The 20,782-nt window shown below is 37.2% G+C and overlaps 1 protein-coding gene across 1 annotated transcript in view; it reads right to left on the bottom strand.

The window, feature by feature from the left end:
- Positions 1-7,179: 7,179 nt before the first annotated feature.
- LOC137274013 (uncharacterized) overlaps positions 7,180-20,782 on the bottom strand; it is a 31,255-nt gene continuing 17,652 nt past the window's right edge. The window contains exons 12-20 of the mRNA XM_067806963.1: positions 20,412-20,454; positions 18,751-18,832; positions 16,708-16,806; positions 15,932-16,054; positions 14,783-14,941; positions 13,576-13,729; positions 11,155-11,382; positions 9,584-10,333; positions 7,180-7,624 (exon numbers count right to left, since the gene is read on the bottom strand). Coding sequence (XP_067663064.1) covers positions 7,356-7,624; positions 9,584-10,333; positions 11,155-11,382; positions 13,576-13,729; positions 14,783-14,941; positions 15,932-16,054; positions 16,708-16,806; positions 18,751-18,832; positions 20,412-20,454 — 1,907 coding nt within the window. The 3' untranslated portion in view covers positions 7,180-7,355. The remainder of the gene's footprint in view (positions 7,625-9,583; positions 10,334-11,154; positions 11,383-13,575; positions 13,730-14,782; positions 14,942-15,931; positions 16,055-16,707; positions 16,807-18,750; positions 18,833-20,411; positions 20,455-20,782) is intronic.

The raw sequence follows: 20,782 nt of genomic DNA, 5'->3' as shown, positions 1-20,782 counted from the left end.
AATAATGTTTTATTACATTTTATTACACATGTTACAGTGCTATAGGAATCTCTGGCTATTCAGCTAAAACAGATTAATGAAAGGTAATAACATGAATAAATCTAAATGTCTGTCAGTCACATGATCTTTTCAATTAAAATAAAGAAATATAGTGTCAACATCTTGAAGTGTCAAGAAACGTGTCCTGAAATTTTTCTTAAATGACCATTGAAACTCGGGTGAAAATGAAGTGTGCACCCCACTTTTTCAAAAAACTGTATCCGCCCCTATCAATAGCGAGACGGTTAAATAGATCTAACCAATTAGACAACGACTACTACTTAGGGATCGGAGGGACTTACAAAATATTCAGGTCACTGGCACAGATCTCTGCACAACCAAAAATCTGCATAATACACAGTTATTTGACCTGCAGTATATATATGCTTTTTCTGTTGACATGGTTACCATTAGCTAATAATTCCGCAAGATGACATCTTGGAATATTGACAAAAACACTATTTTCAGCGACACTTTACTCACTGATGTCATGGTTGTAACGTGCACCACTTGTAAGCGATTGCATGCTAAATAGCATTCAGAATCGCTCGGGTACAAACCTTTTCGACATATAAGGTTAAAAGGGTATGTGCGAATGTCTACTTTCGCGATTTGGTAAGCTGTGTTCTGATTGGTCAATCTCAAAGCTTACCTGACGCAACCTCCCACGAGGTTTTGTAAGACTCAGTAGTGAAGTGTAACAAAAAAGTACTGAGGCTAAGTTTACACAGACTGTGAAAGTTTACATTCTTATACTGTTGTTAAGCAAGAGTGATGTATCAAGAACAGAACTGACTTAAATATACATTAATAGATTAAGTAAGACAACTTGAGGCTATGTATCAAAGGGATTAACAACGACAATGGATGTTGGTAATAAAGCAGTAACAATAGGATGATGAAGTAACACCATTTTTAGTGTTTTATTACTTTGTTCTTGCATGTACATACAGTCAGGCAACCATTGTGTCAAACTCTGATAACTTCATATCTCAGTTCTCAATATAACATCTTGGCTCAGGCAAAGTCCTTCATCATTAGTCATGATGATACGACCTAGTGGATCGTCTTGAAGTTTGGAAAACTCAGTACTTATTCTTGGTTCCATGAATATTGAGACAACAGTGTTTGACTGTATTTGCGCTCTGCCTTGTATCATTTGTTCATCCAATGAAGGAGTAAGGACACTGTGTTCCACATAGTAAAGAATTTGACTTCATTAAAACTCCTTAATAGGAGGAAGCCTTCAATCAACAGACACCAATGACTTCTCATCCCACCTGTCTGATCAGATTAGGGCTCTCAAGCCATCAGAAAGAGAAAAACAAGATTTGTGGATGTCTTTATTGTGAATAACATGTTTCAGAACATATGCTTGCTCCTTCATCAGATGAGATGGAGCAATCCCTGATGAAGGAGCAAGCATCCACTCTGAAATGTTTTATTCGCAATAAAGAAGTTGACATCCACAAATCGTGCATTCCACTTCTAAATGGCCATCAAAGTTCTCAAGCCATCATTGCTACTTAATTCTATCTGCTATGTATACTTTGTTCCACCTATGAAAGAGCTGCCCTCCTCCTGTTGTTACTGCAATAGATACAGAAATCTCAAACAAATCTCTCAACAATCAAATAAACAATACAGTTGAGAAAGGTTCAGAGGCTCACCCTCATTCAATGATGTTACTTTTAATTCATCAGAAGTTAAGTGAGACAATGTATGGAGAAGGAGCATGTTCAATATAAGAATATTTACATCATCTGCTGGGACCTATCGTTACATCAATAAAACATTTTTGGATATTTTGGTTCTCTAGAACCAGTCAACAGAAATGGATAACAAGTCCTGTAAAACAGTGTGTGAAATAGCCAGTGGCATGCCAGACTGTGGCCTGTAAAAACTGATCTCGCTGGGTCTAACTAGAGCCATGTTTTATGTTACATATGTAAAACAACAAACAATAATTATTTAACATCAGTATCATATTGTATTTACAAGATGCACACTCATTTACAAGGCTCCAACAGTTGTACATTTAAGAACATTTGAAAAGTCACAGCAACTTGAAGCTCACACAATATATCTAGCGAATGCAACAATTAATCTTCCCCCGAGTGCAGATACATCCACCTCTGTAAATAATTTATGAAATGTCATCATCTATTCGTAAGGTCAGACCAATTTCATTTTTTGTTTTATGGACATGCCAGTCATATTTTTCAAGCATATTTTTCAATTTTCTTCCCTGTTTTCTTCCCTGCTCAAAAAATAACATTCTAATGTTAGTGTGATATACATGAAATCAGTGTGAAAAATGAACTCATGTAAGTTTTTGCTTTGACAGGTGATTATTAAAACAAAAAGTTTTTCCCTGCCTTTAGGCTGTCTAGGGACAAAAATCTATAAAACAAGAAATAAAATTGGTTTTGCCTAAACAAACAAATTACAGTAAGATGAGACAACCTTTATAAACGTTCATTTTACAGATTCACAGCCTTAAAAACTCACACCAGAGACCATGTCTATTATATGGTCTCTGCTCACACAAAAGGTATTTCTTCACATTTGAGATATCACACACATTGTTGGCAAGTGAAAGCAAAGTATGAAAACAAAATTTAAACAGAAAAAGGTGCATTTTTTTCCAATACACTTAACCATTATAACACATGAAACATACACTGATATACTCTGGCCCTGGGCGAAGTTTAATCACTATAGGAAGTCGCTGTTACTACAGGCACAGGGATTTACAGGATGCAAATTCCTTCGTTCTATACCCATAAAAATTGACCAGGGTCCCAACGAAATTTAACAGCGTGTCCAGAGGGGCGCAGACAAATTTTAAGTACTTTTAGTAAAAATTCCATTTATCATCTACTAGCTGGGCTATAGTATCATTTGCAATCTAATTATTATTATTATTATTAAAGGATATTTATATAGCTCATATCCATGTAACTATTGCTTGCTCAAGGCATTTCCCTCGATCGTTGGATGTCCGTCTGAGTGTCATGTCGTATTATCAATCTCAACTCCCTGGGGAGTATACAACTGTAACAGTAATTACATCATAATACACAACACAGTAACAGTAAGACACCCATTTTGTAGTCCGGTACCCCTGATAATTAAGATTATGAGTCCCATGGACCCTCGAATACACAACTCGAGGTAAATCCCTAATAAAGAGGAGTCCTACCCAGAAAGAGTCTTGTATACTTGCTTGTAAGCAGCAATGCAAGAGTTGTACAACAGAAAGCAGGGGAGACGCTGAAGGATCTTGTCAGTGTATGAAACTCCTAAAAAGGCCAGGGAGCTCACAGGGTTGATAGCCAAAAAATGTTGCCGGCCCAGCTAACATGTAACCAGCCGTGCATTAAAACTAGGAAATTGAGTATTAAAATAAAGTAATTAATGAACTACTTGTAGTGAGGTAAACTTAAACATGTGCAAAAGCAAATTCAATAAAGTCATAACTTGGTGTTGATTCAATAAGCGTTGATTCAATAAGTGTGTAACTTCCATCTGAATCAGAAAAGGAGAAAAGAATGACATTAATCATAGCCTGAAAGCATTCCCTATACCAGTCACACATTGTTTTAGATAAATGGGTAGGCTGATCTGTGGGAGTTAAAGTTTGATTAATCATGAACTTCATTGTTTACAGACATCATCTAGCTACAACTATTTTCGAAATATTTCCCATTTCAATGACATGGTCAAATATATACCCTTGGAAAATGTATTGGCACACAGGGCCGACTATAAATTCAAGTTGTAAGCTAGTCTGTCGTACAGACACTGAAGTAAATATATCCAAGAAAGCCCACTCAAGTCTAGACAATGTGGCAAGTCAATTTCCTTAGCTTCAGCTTCTGAAAATGAAGAAAGTCTCAGGGCTCCATTCCATTATATTTTTTTTGTTCACTTTGAATGTTTTCTTCAGTAAAATATGTTCACTTCAGAGACTAGCTGTTAGTCTAGTTGTAAACCTGCCATGAAACTTGCAAGCAGCGAGCCGCAGGACAGACGGTATTTCATACACTAATCATGTCCAACAACACCCTAACTGGTAGCTTCTTACAAATAAATGTACAAGAGCTGAAACAATTTGGCAAGGCAATTATACGATACATTTCTCGGTAATTTGGGGCTGACACAATTTCATAAGTTAATAACCTCTTCCTGCCAGGGGAATTACCATCCTGATTCAAGGTTTTTGAATTTCAGGTAACAAATATGGGATATTGTAGAGGAGAAAAATATATGCATGGGACAGTGTGCAGTTTCTGCGGTTTATAGCAATTTACTAAGTTTCATGGCATGTGGACATGTGAACTGTAAATAAACAATGTGTCATTTCAGAGGACACCATATATATGGAACCACTGTCATCTGTCAGATATAACAAGATGGTAAACGTTCTGGTCAATTAGTTTCACACCAAGTGGTCATGGTGGCCAGAGTTTGGTATATAGAGGTCATAAGTCCAGACTGTGACTGATCAATGGATGGAAGGGGATCAGCATGATGTCTGGAACCATTTCAAGACTGTTAAAATGTAACAATTCTTGTAAATGAATGGAAAATGTTATACATTTGATTAGCACTTTAATATTACTGACATCATAAATAAAAGAGGTACTACTTGTAAATGTATCGTGAAAAGGAATAAAATATAGAAATGAACTGTCTTCAAGTGAACTGTTTCAATCCTCTGATAATTCTTAATTACAGTAGAATACTTTTATAACGAACACAGATATAACGAACAAACGTATATCGCAAACTGTTTTAAAAGTCAAAAATTAACCTCTGTATATTATCATATAAAAGAGTTGTGAATAACGAATTCTCTATAACGTATTAATGGCTATAGCGAACTGATTTGCAATCCCCGCGAATCCCAGGTAACACTAATTAATGGTGTGAATAACGAACCAAGCGAACTCAAGCAGTGTCACTGCCATTTAGCAGTGCTCACTTTGGCCCGTGTCGAAACAGACGACATCGTAAAGACAGTTTCCAATCAGCGCAACGGAATATCCCGAGTTGATTCGGAATGCAATAATAACGACACAAACATTGATGAAACAGACCAGGCTCCACCTTCATTCCCTGCAAACTTTGAAGAACTTTCTTGTGTCACAGAAAACAACTGACATGTCTTCTTTCGATTCGCTTGACGACTTGAATGAGGCTCTGGGATGTATGCAGTTAGCCAAGCGTGCACAGAGTAAGATCACTGACTTTGTAGTGAAATGAACGTAATATGAATGAATGAATGAAAAAACTGAGGAGGAATGTGTTGTACTGTATACACGTAGTGTGTTTTATTGTTCTTTCAATGGGATTTTCGTGAATAGCAAACTACAGATAGAACGAACTAATTTAAGTGGTCCCTTGTAGTTTGTTATAAAAGTACTTTACTGTAATCCTAATTAATGCCCTCTTGTTGCATCGATAACTTTAAGAATCTCCTTACAAAGAATCAGGCAAAGTGGGAATAAATCAGATCCACACAGTAATCGTAATCCCTGCATAAAAAACAATGTTTAGCAAGCACAAATTAGAACTGGAAATAAATGATGTCTTGTGATGTTTAATTGCAAATTTGACGTCTTTAGTGATAAAATTGTTTTCTCTTGCTCATTCAAGCGAAGCTATACAATGTCGTTTTCTTACCCCCTGAAGAAAGATTTGACAAATCTTCGCCACTCCCCATCTACAGAAAACATTTCCGGGTCCTCAAAATTCAGTTTTCTCTACAGTAATATGTGGTATTTCACCCTGAACTCACATCGCAATACTATACTGTATTATCATACCATTACACCATTACAGTGATAAGACTGAAGGATAAGGGTCATTAAAGGGCTGCCATCAGTGTGACCTTCATCTTCCATCAGAATGAATTTACCTTTAGAACTCTTCCTCTCAATAAATATTTGCACACCATATTTTATCACACTTCTGACACATTACTTAACAAACATCAGAACACAATATCATTATTTTTTTGGATCACATCAATAGACGCATGTGAAAAAACTACATCCGTCTTGCCATAATGATGAGAGCCTAATATTGACATTTAGCGTTGCTTTGCTAAATGGTTTTATAGGCAGCATTTGCAAGACAAACGCAGAGTTCTAGCAATTCATCAGCGTGTGATAAACACGCTAATACCGAAAGGTAAGTAACAACCCTAACCAGGTCGTTTTAATAGGCTCCGAGGTAACATTGCATTCAACAGGCTGTGCATCAGATTTTATTAAATAAATTTGTCCCAGTTTCTAGTTAGCTAGTCGGCACATTCCATTAATTGGTCACAGACAGCATTTACGATTCTTTCACATAAGTTTATGCACTCAACGAGTATCCAGCGTAACAATCCACGTGACAGTGTATTATTTTAGTATTCCATAACTTTACCTACGTCACTTCCGTGATGTCACTTCCGCTGATGTCACATCCGCAGCTATACGTCACGTCCGTTCATATCCATGCTGGATGCTCTTTGCTCACAAAATTTCCCATCCACCCTTCCCTAATACAGCACAATTTCGGATGGGGAGGGAGGGGGGCAGGGGTACAGGACGCCAAGATTGCCATATGTTACCCATTAGGTATGAGGGATATTAATTTTTTCATGTACAGTGTACAGTTTGCAGGACCTGTTTTGTAACACCTGTGAGTCAATTATATATACACATATTTTTCTTAATAAACAGGTACGGTGGGCATGGTGCCGACGGGACAAAAACTCCAAATTGGCTTAAAAGGGGGATACTTGGCTTCTGCTTTTACAGTGGCAGCCCAAACCTTCCTGCCTGCTGTCTCCGCGGGAGGAAGTACAAAAGTTTCAATGCCTTACCAGCCTGCATTTCCTGCCTGCTGTCTCCGTGGGAGGAAGTACACACCTATGCTTTGCCCGTCTGCTTGTACACGGCGGAGGGTCGCTAACAGCTAAAACATATATCTGGTCCCGTCGGCGCCATCCACACCATGCCCATTGTCATCCACTCATTCGTGTTCTGTAGTCTTTCATCGGAGTTACATATGGTGCCTAAGGTACGTTCATCTACCTCATACTACCTAAGATAAAGGTCTGCATATAAATATAATGTTTAGTTTTCTTTGAAATATTGTGAATATGGAACACATCGTTGTCCTGTAAAGAAGTTAGATCCTGATGTATGTAATGATGTATTCTGGGTAACATTGTTCCAGTTCATGGACAAAAACTTTTGGAATAGCCACAGTCCATCACCAATAACAGAATGACACATTGTTGTCCATGAAGGAAGTCAGACCCTGTTGTACGTAATGATGTATTCTGGGTAGCAGAGTTCCGGTTCATAGACAACAAACTCTCGGAACAGCCATGATCCGTCGCCAATAACAGAATGGCACTGACCATGATTTTTGTCACATGTTTCTGCCCTGTGATTTGGATCTTGACAAGGTGGTCGCCGATATTTTGGGGAATTTTTGTCATTTGTGAGGAACGGTTCCCCAAGTGTCATCCTCATAAGCATCATCTGTTTGCTCCCTGTTGTTCTCGCATTCTTGTCATCTGCAATAAGTGATACAAAACTGTTTGCTGCAATCCTAAACCACAATCATTATCATCATATTAATGACTGTTTATGAAGCCTCTGTTTCCATGCACTCAATGTGCCTGATCAAGGCACTGACACATTATTACCCACATAACTCAAGCTGCGTTTGAGGTGCTCAAGGGTTAACAGTCATGTGACTTATAACACTGGGTTCCTGTTCACTGCTGGGTGACCAGAGGCATCTCATGAAAAAACTCAATTGTCTAGGGTGAGAGCAGATTTATCCACCAGTCGTCTCATAGAGTCTTTTCTGGATTGTATTATATGGTTACACTATATAATCACAGATGTGTATTGTAAGTCCCCCGTGAGGATGTGATTTGTAAATCACTGGGATGTGACTTTGCCCTGATAATTTTTAAACAAGAGTCATAGGATGACATATCTCCCCGGTCCCCACTGATTTGAAAGGACAAATCATCTAATAGCTACTTAATGTTTTTTTAGACTTTAATAGTTTGAATTCTTTCCATGGAAATCAGGAAAAATATAAATGCCATATATCTGTAAACAGCAAAAGGCATTACTTCAAGATCTGTCTCATATATCTGCCAAGATCTGTGGAAAGATATCAGATGGTTTTCAATTTGTGCTCCAGAAACGAAGCCCATCCGTCCATTTTCAGACAATGTCCGAAATCCTTCCATGGAAACCGAGAAAATCATAGACCACAAAAACCTCTAAATAGCAAAAGGCACCACTTTGGGGTATGCCACACATATCTACCAAGTTTTGCAGAAAAATACTGAACAATTTTTTAGTTCTGCTCCGGAAACGAAGCCCATCCCTCCATTTGGAGACGAAGTCCGAAATGTTTCCACGGAAACTGAGAAAATAATACATCAATAGGTCCTGATATAGATATAGATATAAATGCCAAAAATCTGTAAATAGCAAGGTTAAGATTATTATATCTATCAAGTTTGGTCTAAAGATATTGAACGGTTTCTGAGTTATGCTCCGGATAACAAAGGTTTTGAAATAACTCTGTTTTGCTATCACTGATCATAAAATATCATTGTTGTTTAAAGTTTCAGCTGATCTGTGACCTTGGCTCTGTGCAGAGGACCACACACCACCACAAATACATCATTGGCAGTTATTATTTTACAGTATCTTAAAGCTTTTGTTTGTTTCCTATTTGATTAACGTTCACAGTTTTTTTTCAAATGTAAATAAAGACTTGATATCCTTGGGAGGGAAGTGAGATGGGGGGTAATATTTGGACAAAATAATCAAGCCCCTGTGTCTCTGAAAACATATAACAAGTACCTCACATTGTCAGAAATTCACAGCAATGGGCATGAGTCATGCAGACAAAATTCAAGCATCCAAAGAGCATATTTACTTGTTTTTATTGAAAAGGAAAATGATTAAGCCATGAAGTTGAAAAATGAAAAAAAAATTGTATTTCTGAGTGAGTGAGTGAGTAAAATATTTTTCAATACACCTCATCAACAGGTTTGCCCTCTGACTGATCTGCAACTTGCTTTATGAAGAGACAGTTTCTAGGACTTCAGTCCTGCCCCACAACGAAGCACATGGGAAACATGTGGTCTCACCTTAGGCAAGTGAGTTTGTTCAAATTTGCCTCAGTTCAAAAAGCAGAAAATGGGTACCCGGTGAGATAAAGTCCTGTGACAATAACATTCTAGCGCCTTAGAGGCAGCTTGGGTTATTTGGGGTAATGATAATCAGATTATGATTACAGAGTTGAATGAGCAACTAGTCAGCTGGATACCAGGCACTAATATAAGTGAATTATTATGATTATTATCATTATCATGAAGGGATAGTAAATGGGTTTGGAGTTGTGTCAAGGAAAGGAGCATGTAGCTAGGATACTGCCAAGGATTATTTACGAAATGTTTGGCTCAGGGTTAAACAACATTTACTGATCAAAGATAACATACCGGTGTACTGATCTGCTTTAGTTGAGCTCTCCGCTCCATAGACTCCACTTCCAAACATTGCATTAGTGTTGCCAACTCGAGAATCTAATCCGCTGGTCAAAATTGCTTGGAGTCTGTCCATTTTTGTACCATGGAAAAAGTAGTATTCATTGACCTCTGAATACATGTCCTTTGTCAGTATATCTATCTTCTGCATGGAAGTCTTCACAGGCCCTTGTGAACCTTTGAGTTTCTCAATAGGAGTGCATCTATGACCAATTCTAGCGGCATCAGTGAACCGAGATGACCTCTTTTGACAATATCTTTTAAATAATTCTGGATTCTCAAGCCTCTGTATGTCTATCACATTGATTGCTTTGTGACTCAGGTTAAGAGCATCCTTCCCTTGTCCAACCAGCGTGGAATCCCATGTTTTCTGAACAAGTGTGTCAATGGCATCATATGTTGTCTTGTCCACTTTCACCAGATCATGATTGCTCTTTGGACTTTGTATAAATAAGCCTTTCAGCACATCTGCAAGTGATTTGGTACTTTTGAATTGGGTCCAGTAGGAAGGAGTGTGAAATTCAGTCATTGAACCCATTTCAGCCAAAAATTCTCGTGTTCCTCGTTTCTCTTTTGTATGCTTAGGTTTGTGTTCAGTCTTCTTTGTTTGAAGAAGAATGTCTTGGACCTGCACCTTCACCAGAAGCACACACTTCTTTTCTCCTTTCAGCTTTAGTTGTGGTTTATCTTTTTTACTTCTCTTGTCTGCAAATACACAAGGCATGAAATAGTCATATGTTGTGCATGAAGACAAGGGCTGGCTATCACTACAGATAACAGAGATTGAAAATTGTTAAAGGCCATGCAGTTCATGTACAAAGCAGGACTTGAAACTGACAATCTGAGATTGCCCCTGTTCCGGGAAAAATAGAAGCAATTAGTTTGCAATCCACAGACATATGTCGAATGTACAAGTATCACACCAGCCTCTACATGATGTGACAGAGGCAGGTGCACGAAAAATGAATCGGTGTATTTTTCATGGTGTATAGTCTGATAGGTGTTAAGTTCAAATAGCATGTGGTCAATGATCTAGCTATCTATATAGATCACAGAGATTGAAAATCATTAAGTAAATATGGATTGATTATCGATAATTATCTGAGAAGTAACTTGAACGTAAAAAAAAAGTCTGAAACAAATAAATGCATGGATTAATACCAAAACATGATCCTGAGCATAATTTAGAAGCAGTCAATAGACAAAGTCCTAATTCTGTAATATATGTGTTCTGAATATCAATCTTTTGCACCAGGAATGACTGACATATGGGTTTCATGCAATGATAATGTCACAATAAAGGTGTTACATGGTTTCATTTGTGAAATGTGAATTTGTGGGGGTGTCAAGGGTCACTACAATAACAAATTAAATATGCAAATGTTCGATGGTATGATGGTCTGATTATTCATGAAACAAAACTTACCAAACACACAGTGAATAGTTGTGTCACATATGGATTTATTTGAAATGATGAATAATACAGAAAGAAGTGGACAGTGCAGATAGCTCTGACAAAGTCCTACCGGGATTGGGAAACTTGATCCATATTCCATTACGCTTGGCTGTAGACTGCATGCTTTCTATAGATTTCTTGGGAAGTTTCAGCAGATCTTCATGCTCAATAATCTGTGTGTGTAAGAAATCCTCCTTTAGTTGTTTGGCAAGAGCTGCCTTGGCATCGTTGCATGTCTTCTTATCCTTTCCAAATATCACAACATTAGCTGTCTTGGCCTCTGCTGTTGGAACACGTCCTGTAAGATTTGGTATAAATGATTTCATTTTGGTAAAAAGTGACATGTTTGCATTATAGATACATTGTACTTTCATGGTACTTTTAAGATGAACTAAGGTTAGTGGTTTGGTGTATGTATGTCAAATACCATTTTCATACTGATTTTAAGGGTCAAGATAGGACCTTGGCCTATCCATGAGATCTACAGTCAGAGTGTCTTTTCAAAGAATGTCTCTGCCAGGACCATTTATTCTACGGATATGGTTCAGGGACTATCCAGTAACTACTCAGTTTGTTGGATACAAGTAACCAATAGCAATCGTTTATTCTCATCATGGCAGAGTTCAGTTGTCATGAACGGAGCTAGTTGGTGGAGCTAGTTGGTACTATTTACATAAACTCTAATCATACTGGTAATACACTATGTATGAGTCAGTGAGGTGACAAATGCCTTCCTGGTTACTTAACCCCCTGGATGCAGAGTGATTTTTCAGGCGCGCATTTTCGTATGGTTTGAAAAGTAAATGCTGTGCAAGAATTGTGTGGGTAGAAATGTGGAATATTTAATTTCCTATCCATTGGTATAAATATAACTGCGACTACCTCAGGGGTTTAAGAAATAGACACTGCTAAATGTTGTCTAGAGCTTTTGTACACAATAAAAACAGTAATTTTCTCTGTTTTTTATCGTGCACCAAAAAAAGCACTCTGCTATGATTTTTAAATTTGGCATCTTTATGGAAAGTGTGAGCGAAGAAAATACAGCTTGATATCTGAATGACATGTATATATGAAATGGATTTATGTGCTGATGCATAATGTCATAAGCACAAAATAAAAAAATGACCCGCAATAAATGTCAAAAATCAATTTTCTTCAATGACAGAGAGGTCATGCACATATAATGATAAGGGGGCACAACTCTGCTTTGCTTTACATTAGGTCCATGTACTCAGATCACACAGAGAGAATTTGCTGTCGATACAGACAGTATATTTTCATTGCGTTTTGTTCACAGTGAAACCAAACTATTCCAATACAAAGTCTCCAAATGAGAGATTATACCTTTAGTCACTTTCACAATTTGTAAGAAAAGAAGCCAATGTACTACATCAGAAAGCAGGTAATAGTGATTTGGAATTGGCCCAATCCAATACATAATTTAGTTCTTAGATTCCCATATTCTCCTGTTTGAGGAGATGTAGATTAATCTTGCATCATTATTAACTGAGTAACAGCCACATTTTCAAACGGAATGAAATAACTGAAAATAATGCAACATTTTAGCTGACATCATGACGTGGTGATCAGTATTATCTAACCTAATTTCCACTCAATGTGTAAAGGAACTTGGCTTCTGTGTCATAAACACTTTTTAGACAAAACTTAAAATGAATGGTTTTACCACTGAAATAGTGTCCTGAATATATCAACAAACACATGGTTTTCCTACATATCGTATTGTGAGCAACACGCGCACCTGTCTGGCATCAATTTAGCGTAAATGAAAATTTCACAACACCTGAATATTCACTGAATATTCATTTAGGATATAAACTGTTCTTCTTATGATTAAGTGACATCACTACGGATGTACACAGGATTTTGTGAGGACTCATTCCTTGATTCAGGGATCTTTTGAAGAAAAATGTGAGATGTAAGAAATCAGAATGATTCTGACTATTTGTGTATTGTTGTATTTTGTTATCATTGATACAATGTGTCAAGCCCATTTCTGGAGTCCCCCACCACAATATAGCTGAAATATGTATTGCTTAAAGCAGTGTAAAAACCATAACCACTCACTTCTTAAAAAATAATGACATTATGTCTAGTCAAGGTAATAGAGTATCTTGTAAGCGTGGCCTATCAATTTAATGTTTTTAATTAAATGTGTTTAAATTTTAGTAGTTAATAAGCATGCCCAGTGCAAAATGAATGTTAACAGAAAATCACTTGCTCAATAAGTAAAGCTTATTTGACAAAATAAGAAAGAATAATATCAGCTGTTCATTAAGAAATAAAATGGTTACCTCCTTTCCAGTATTGATTTGCTTCAAGATTTTCATTGTGGATTCATTTAAACTTGGAGGGAAGAAAAATTTCAGAATTTAATTTTAATCTACAGTTGTGAAATAAACAGGCAACTGGATCAACACAACATCTGAACTAATACAAAAATATTTGTATATCTCAAGATAAATGTCTGTACCTTCTCTTGAAAACTTAGCAAAATGACGGAGAGTTGCATAGTTCTCTGACTCAAGATGAGGGTCATTGTTAGATGCTGCTTGTGATGTGCCACTTGTCAGCTGATCCATGAAGATCTGGAGAACTGGCTGGTCATACACCACAAAAGTCACATTCTGGAGAGAGAAGATCACTGTTTCACAGAGACATTGGTTCAATACAGACACAAAATTACAATCCAAGAAATCATAATTTTACTTGTTACAAATCACAGATTCTTTCTTCCAAGGATTTGTTAAGACAGAGACCATAAAATAAAGAGACATTCCTCCCCAACAGTTTATCATTCACCATCAGCTCTTTGGTCTGGTTACACTCAGTCTCTCAGCATATATGATTTAATACATATGATTTCCCTTTTTCTATTGATGATAACCACCAAAACTTCAATGAAACATAATTCCAAATGGAACATAATTATCTCCAATTAGCTTGGATGACTGAGTGAATTTAATTTTATACCACTTTTTGCAATATTCCAGTAATATCATAGGGGAACCCCTGATAAGGGCTTCACACATTGTATCCACGCGTGGATGAAACCCCTATCCTCAGTGTGATGAGTGAACACATTAATCAATACGCTGTCCCACCGATCATCCAATCAGGAAATGTCACAGTGGCTCCAAAGAGTTCAGTGAACTTGTGCTTCTTCCACATAATATATGTGCTCTTAAAAGCCTGTGACATCTGTTTCATCTGATTTCACCATGAAAGACCTTATTCACTGAGAGATTCCTGACTTTAACCTCGATATTTCATTTTTCAAAATGTACAAAATGGGGAGTGATTCTCATGACCCAAGCTCTGAAGAGAAAGACAGTCATGTTTGGCAACAATGACATTGGTAAACTTTTCCCTACCTAAAGAATTTAATGAATTTTCTTTAATTTTCATAGAATTTCTAGTGCAGTTGTGTTGGCATAATTTGAAGCTAAAAGTTGTAGTGACTATGGTAAAATCATAGAGGTAGGCATCTCGGCAGATGGAAGAGGATTTGATACCTCATGAGTGACAACATGATCTGAAAGTGCCTCAGAGCTTTCAAGGCTTTACTAAAATTTAAACAAGCGGCTCTGGCACACATAAAATGAACCCACTTTCTTTGGTGATGTGAAGAGGCTGGACACCATCAAGATACAGTTTCATAGCAGAAAGCCAGTACTCACAGCTACTGAAGAAGCCTTGGCATTGTCTATAAGACAAGAAGCCACAAAGTCTGGAGGGTACTTGAGGAGAACCCCACATCCCAATGATGGGAAGGCAATGGACGATGTGTTGTAACCTTCTGCCAACTTGAAGCACTCACGGATAATATCTGTATATTCCTAGAAAAATTGCAAAACAAAGTTTTTGCTGTGGTCAGATTCATCATAAACACGTCATCAGAAGATGACAAATCCCCCCGGACCCTACATACTTGAAAGAACAATTCATCATCTGGCAGACAGGAACTCATGAAAAATATAATACCCAAAACCTGCCAATAGCAAATGGCACCACTTTGGGATCTGCCTCATACACATGTATCTGCCAAATTTTGCAGAAAAATACTGAAAGGTGTTCGAGTTATACTCCAGAAATGAAAGTCACACCTCCCTTTTGAAATTAAATTCAAATTGTTTCTATGGAAAAAAAGAAAAATATAAATGACAAAAATCTATAAATATTCAAAGGCACTACTTTAGCTTCTGTTTAATATATCTATCAATTGTTGTTGAAAAACCTTGAATGTTTTTTGAGTTTTGCTTTGGAAACAAAATGATTACAGGCTTGTTCCCCAAAATATTCAGAGTACTACCACATTTATAAGCATATGATAAACAATAGTATCATGACAGGTCATAATGTTACAAACACTTTGTGGATCAGGAGCCAGACATCTAGACTTTTCAAAATGCATGCATACTTAATTTTCTTGCTAAAATGTTAGTATTTCTCATGTTAATTACTTAAATTATAGGACATGAGTTTGATAGTGCATTTATTGTATCTGGTACATTATCTCATTAAGATTTGAGAGGCTGCTTTGACATTTTGCCTTTGCTGTTACCTGGTTTGCAGTCCATTGCTTAACAATGGGTTAACAGGTGGTTCAGCATTGTATTGGTTTAAAACTCTATGTGTGGAGTTACTTCCCTTCGTTGGATAAAACTTGCATTTGATACGACAAGCCAATGTTGTTTGCTTTTCCATCCAAAGGTAAACATCTACAACCAGTCTGAATATACCTCTTTCCAAAACTTAAAACCACAAATAAACTGAAAAACTATCACAAATGGGGTGAATGTGATGAATCTGGAGAGATGTTTGCGCACCTGTCGGGAACCACTATGCCACTTCTTGAGCGTCACATGATACACGTAACTACAGGGCAGGTTGCCACCTGATGTCACAATGATGCCAGTGGTTGCTGGGCTGCTTTTCGCTATCTCAAAGTCCTAGAAAGTACGAAAAGATAATCTTTGTGAGCAGTAAAAAAACAAGTCAAACACCTTGGTTAATTATTGCATTGAAAATTTCGGCATGGGCTCTGAACTGCAAGAAGGAAAATTTGATCAATATTTTTTTCAGAAATTAGGTTTGTTTTAAGAAGATGCAGTTACAATAACTCAATTATCCAACAATACAGATATGTAAAATCTTGTCATGAGTGAATAATCCTAGTTATTGTTATACATAATCCTACACATAATCCTGTAAGTCACTCATACACCAAACACACTTAGCATGTCACGTAGAGTGGAGGATGTAAATAATAAGCTTGAAGCTGACAATTTTGATTTTGTAAAACTCGAATTCACATATAAAATCTCTGATAGTTGTCAAAGAGTTGATTCTAAAAGTTCAAAAGTGAAATGCAGACATAGATTGTTCAGACAAAAAGTACTGGATCTAATGGCTGACCAACGAATGGCCATGTCACGTGTACTTACCCTGACAATGACAGTGTCAGCAAATGGGTGTTTCATGGTCTCTTATTAGTGGGGCAGGTATCCAAGATTCCAACTTCCTAAATCATCCCCGAATCATACATTTTGATTTGCTCATAAAATCGAGTGTAAGTAAAGTCCTTAACATCAAATCAACAAACCTGTACAAAGGGTTTTCCACCTGCACGTGTAAAGGCTTGGGACACAGCCGTAGACCTAAGGTCCAAGTCACCAGTTACCATATTCACCAGCACAGTTGCCTTTGAGAAAAATTGTAGATTTGTTAATTCTTGTGTTTCAATATAGGTTAGAAGAGAGTTAACAAAATAAACACAAATGAATTCTCAAACAAACCTCACTGACATGATATTGAAAGTAAACCTTCGAATTTTGTATATTAAACACATTATGCGAGTTGTGTTCCAAAGTCACTTCAACACTATCAAATCAGCAGTTTTATAGAAGGTTTATCTCAACACGCCGTGGGTGAAGTTCAAACAATTTATCATAAACCCAGCTTTTTAAAGGTCACATGCAACGTAAAACACAACTTTGCGGATTCTGGTACCTTTCGGTATGCAGTTAACGAAACAAATCATTAAAAATGCCAATTCAACCTATAAAGTTGAAAAAAACGCGATGAAAAAAAAGCCCGCGAAATCGGAGTTCAAACGTTTCACTAAATTCCCCCCAGCGCTGGGGGGAAAACTGGTTTCAACAGCTGTGCTGCGCTGCGCTGGTGATGCATGCTCAGTGAATAGGTTCGCGGAGCTCGAAACAGTATGCATGCCCAGCGTCTGAGGTTGTGAGCAGTAGTCTAATCTTGGTTGTGTACACAAACAAATAAATAATCTTCTCGTTACGTAAAAAAAACTTGTGATTGTGGTAAGCAGTCTCTGTCACAGAGAAAGCTCAGTGTCTGGTTTATTCACACCTATATGTCGGCCTGCCTGTCTGCTAAAGACAATATGCAATACACAGCTTCAATCATTGACCACGTGCACCTATCAGACTATACGACATAAAGAAAATAAGTTGATTTATGACCCGTGCACCCGAGTCCCGTGTCTGCCACAGTATGTAATTAGGCACGTGTGATACACATGAGATGTTTTTATGTCTGTGGGTTGCAAACATACTACATTCATGGATGGCTGGATCTGACGGAAACTGGTGCAAACTCTTGTCAGTTTCAAGTCCTGCTTTGTACTTGGACGGATGACAGATTCCAGCCAGTAGTTGACCATCTCTACTGACATGATTTTTAATTGGATCGAGCGCAAATTCAGAGAACATGTATTTTCCAAACCCAACATCTCTCTGTACATTCTTCATGGATAACGACTTCTTTTAGTGTATATGATTTTGTTTGACAACAGTATATATATCCACACTGAAACGACGCATCAAGTACACAAAAAGAAGTTGTTATCCATACAGAATCTTACTTTCTTGTGACTGGCTATACCTCTAAAATGCCCATCAAACAGATCATTTTTCTGTACACACAATGAACCCTCAGCATATAAGCAAATGAAACAGTCAATCAGAAACCGTCGTTACACTTGAGTGCATATCCACCCTGTATGATTGGGTTCGGTCTCCCGCAGGCTTCGTTTCGAGGGAAGTAAGCCCAAGTACAAAATATGGCACTTTTGAATCACGATTGTACGCTCATAATTTTGTTTATTCGTTTTTTTAAAAGCAGCAATGTATATTATATGTCATGAATAAGTGATAAATGTGTTTTAATAATGTTTGATTTTTTGGTTGCATGTGACCTTTAAGTAACACAGAAACATCACACAAACAGATAGAATGAACAACAAAAACAAACAATTACATCCTCAGGGACACACAAAAATATTCATTGACATGAAATATTTAGTACATTTAATTAAAGTAATGACAGTAAAGTGCATTAAAACATGCTTCAGTGTGCTGGATATGAGGTAATGTTTGTATGGCCCGGCCACTAGTTGCATAGACCTCACTGTAATTCAAAATGTGTATCACAGACATAACAAACTAAAGTTAGTCCCTAGTTTATGATAACTGTTCAGCGCATTTAGTCTTAAAATACAGTGAACATTCATTACACTCTTGTATTTCCACTCTTGAAGTATCACTTATAGGTCTTTTTGACTTGTTGTTTTGTAAGTCAGTTTAGAACCTTGTGGGACACTGTTTGGTGTATTTCCTACCTTGAACCTGGTTATGTCCCCTTGCTGCACTGTGATCTTTGTGCCACTGTGCATGATAGATTTACTGCTTGAAATGTCTTGTCTGAAAGGAAAAGATTATTCCCATTTTTTCAAGTCCATTTTTTGAATACTAATACCAAATGTTTGATCGGAAGGAAAGGTCATGGACATGTCAGCACGTCCAGTTTGGAAGAAAACCCCATGGAACTGGATCCCAGAAGATCCAGTTAAGAAGTGGTCTTCAGCAACTCATAATTGTTGCAAGACAACGTTATCCGATTGTCAGATTTCCTGACTTGGTTGATTGTATCCCAGTTGTATAAATTGATGTGTATGCTGTTGATCACAGAAATTGTCTGCTCCAGATGTGATTGTATAAGGACAACCACCAAATCGTTGGCCTATTGCTGACTGGTGTTAAACAACAAACAAAAAACTCAAACAGTAAAATTGCAATGATATATATCAGATGTTTATCACTTTTTCAAATCCTTGACTGAAAATCATTGTCTCAAGGTATACAGGTAAAATTTTATGAAATGCAATCTTGTGCCATCATCTTGCTGGCTGCAGATGTGGGGAAAGTTATCAGTTTATCTCATTCCAGCCATACGATGGTGAGTGCAAATGAACCAGTGAAACTCTTATTTGAGAGCCATTCAGAAACTGGAGTACTAATTAGAATAAGATACATATGGATACAACACCAGTGATAGTATTGGTGTGACATTCTGGTGCTGGTTTTCACACCAATATAAAAAATGTGATGCACAGAGTATGGCTGAAAGTCAGTGTTGTATAATACACCAAAATGTAATAAAGATGTTGTTCACCTACTTATTACTCATCCACTGAAGATACAGCAGTGTAACATTTTTACAGCAATATTACAATAGCCTGTAATGCCACTTGACGCATGGCGTCAAAACGGTTCAAAGTTGTGACATCATAATGCTAATGTCACTGTTGCATTTTTAGTACACCTTGCTTGATTCATGCAAGCTGAGAGTCCTCACACTGTAGGCAATTTTGCTGCAGTTTCCGTCAATTTATGGTGGCGAGTAATAAACAGAATACTAAACTCATTAAAGATTTAGTATCAAACTCACTTTCACTTGTTTGAAACTAAATCATTAACTCATTTAATAAAAATGGTATTACACGGAAGGTCGTTTACTATCCTCTATATATCCTATCCATATTGAAACTCTTCTGGGTGTAGTCAAATGTAAACAAAAGTGCCTGTTGTCTGGCAGGCAAGGATTTTTGTCTATAGTTCATGACAAATATGGTTTCACTGTGAAATGGGAATGAACCGTGTGACTGTATGATGATGATGAAAGTCACACAAAAGATGAAAATGATGAACATGAACAAGATGAACACCTGATGAACATGAACAAGATGAACACTTGATGAAGATCAGCAAGATAAACATACTGACTGAAAGAGTGAGTGCAGGTTCACGCCACTTTCGGCAATATTCCAGCAATATCCCGACAGGGCACACAAGAAAAGGGCTTCACACATTGTACCCATGTTGAGACATGGAACCTGGGTCCGAACACTTGAACCAATAGGCCACACAACCAGTGCCCATCATGATGAAGACTCACATGATGTACAAGATGACCAAGTAGAACAGTATGAGGGAAGCTCACCTAGGTCTGGTGCCATGTAACTCTTCCAGATCAGCAAAAGTAACTGGAAACAAACCGTATTAGTGTAATTTCAGTTCAACATATGGGACAAGTTGCAACCATTATCACTATTTCAATTTGATATTCAAATACCTATTCAAATTATTTCAACACAATAAGAACATTATTATGACACCAACTCTGGCTATTTCAAGGGCTGAAATAACGTGAAACTTAATTGGTTGAAGGATAATGATCCAATGAGAATTGTTGTTAGTAGACATCACCAGTAAAATGATATCTTATATGTTTTATTTGTATGAAAAATCAAAAAAGAAATAATCGTATCAAAGGTCCAATAAGAAAAACAGAATTGAATTGAGGTCTGGGTG

Source organism: Haliotis asinina, chromosome 2 (assembly GCF_037392515.1).
Source record: "Haliotis asinina isolate JCU_RB_2024 chromosome 2, JCU_Hal_asi_v2, whole genome shotgun sequence".
In the NCBI taxonomy this organism is placed as follows: Eukaryota; Metazoa; Mollusca; class Gastropoda; order Lepetellida; family Haliotidae; genus Haliotis; species Haliotis asinina.
The sequence above is the reverse complement of the archived record's forward strand: the minus strand, read 5'-3'. Positions and strand labels throughout refer to the sequence as shown.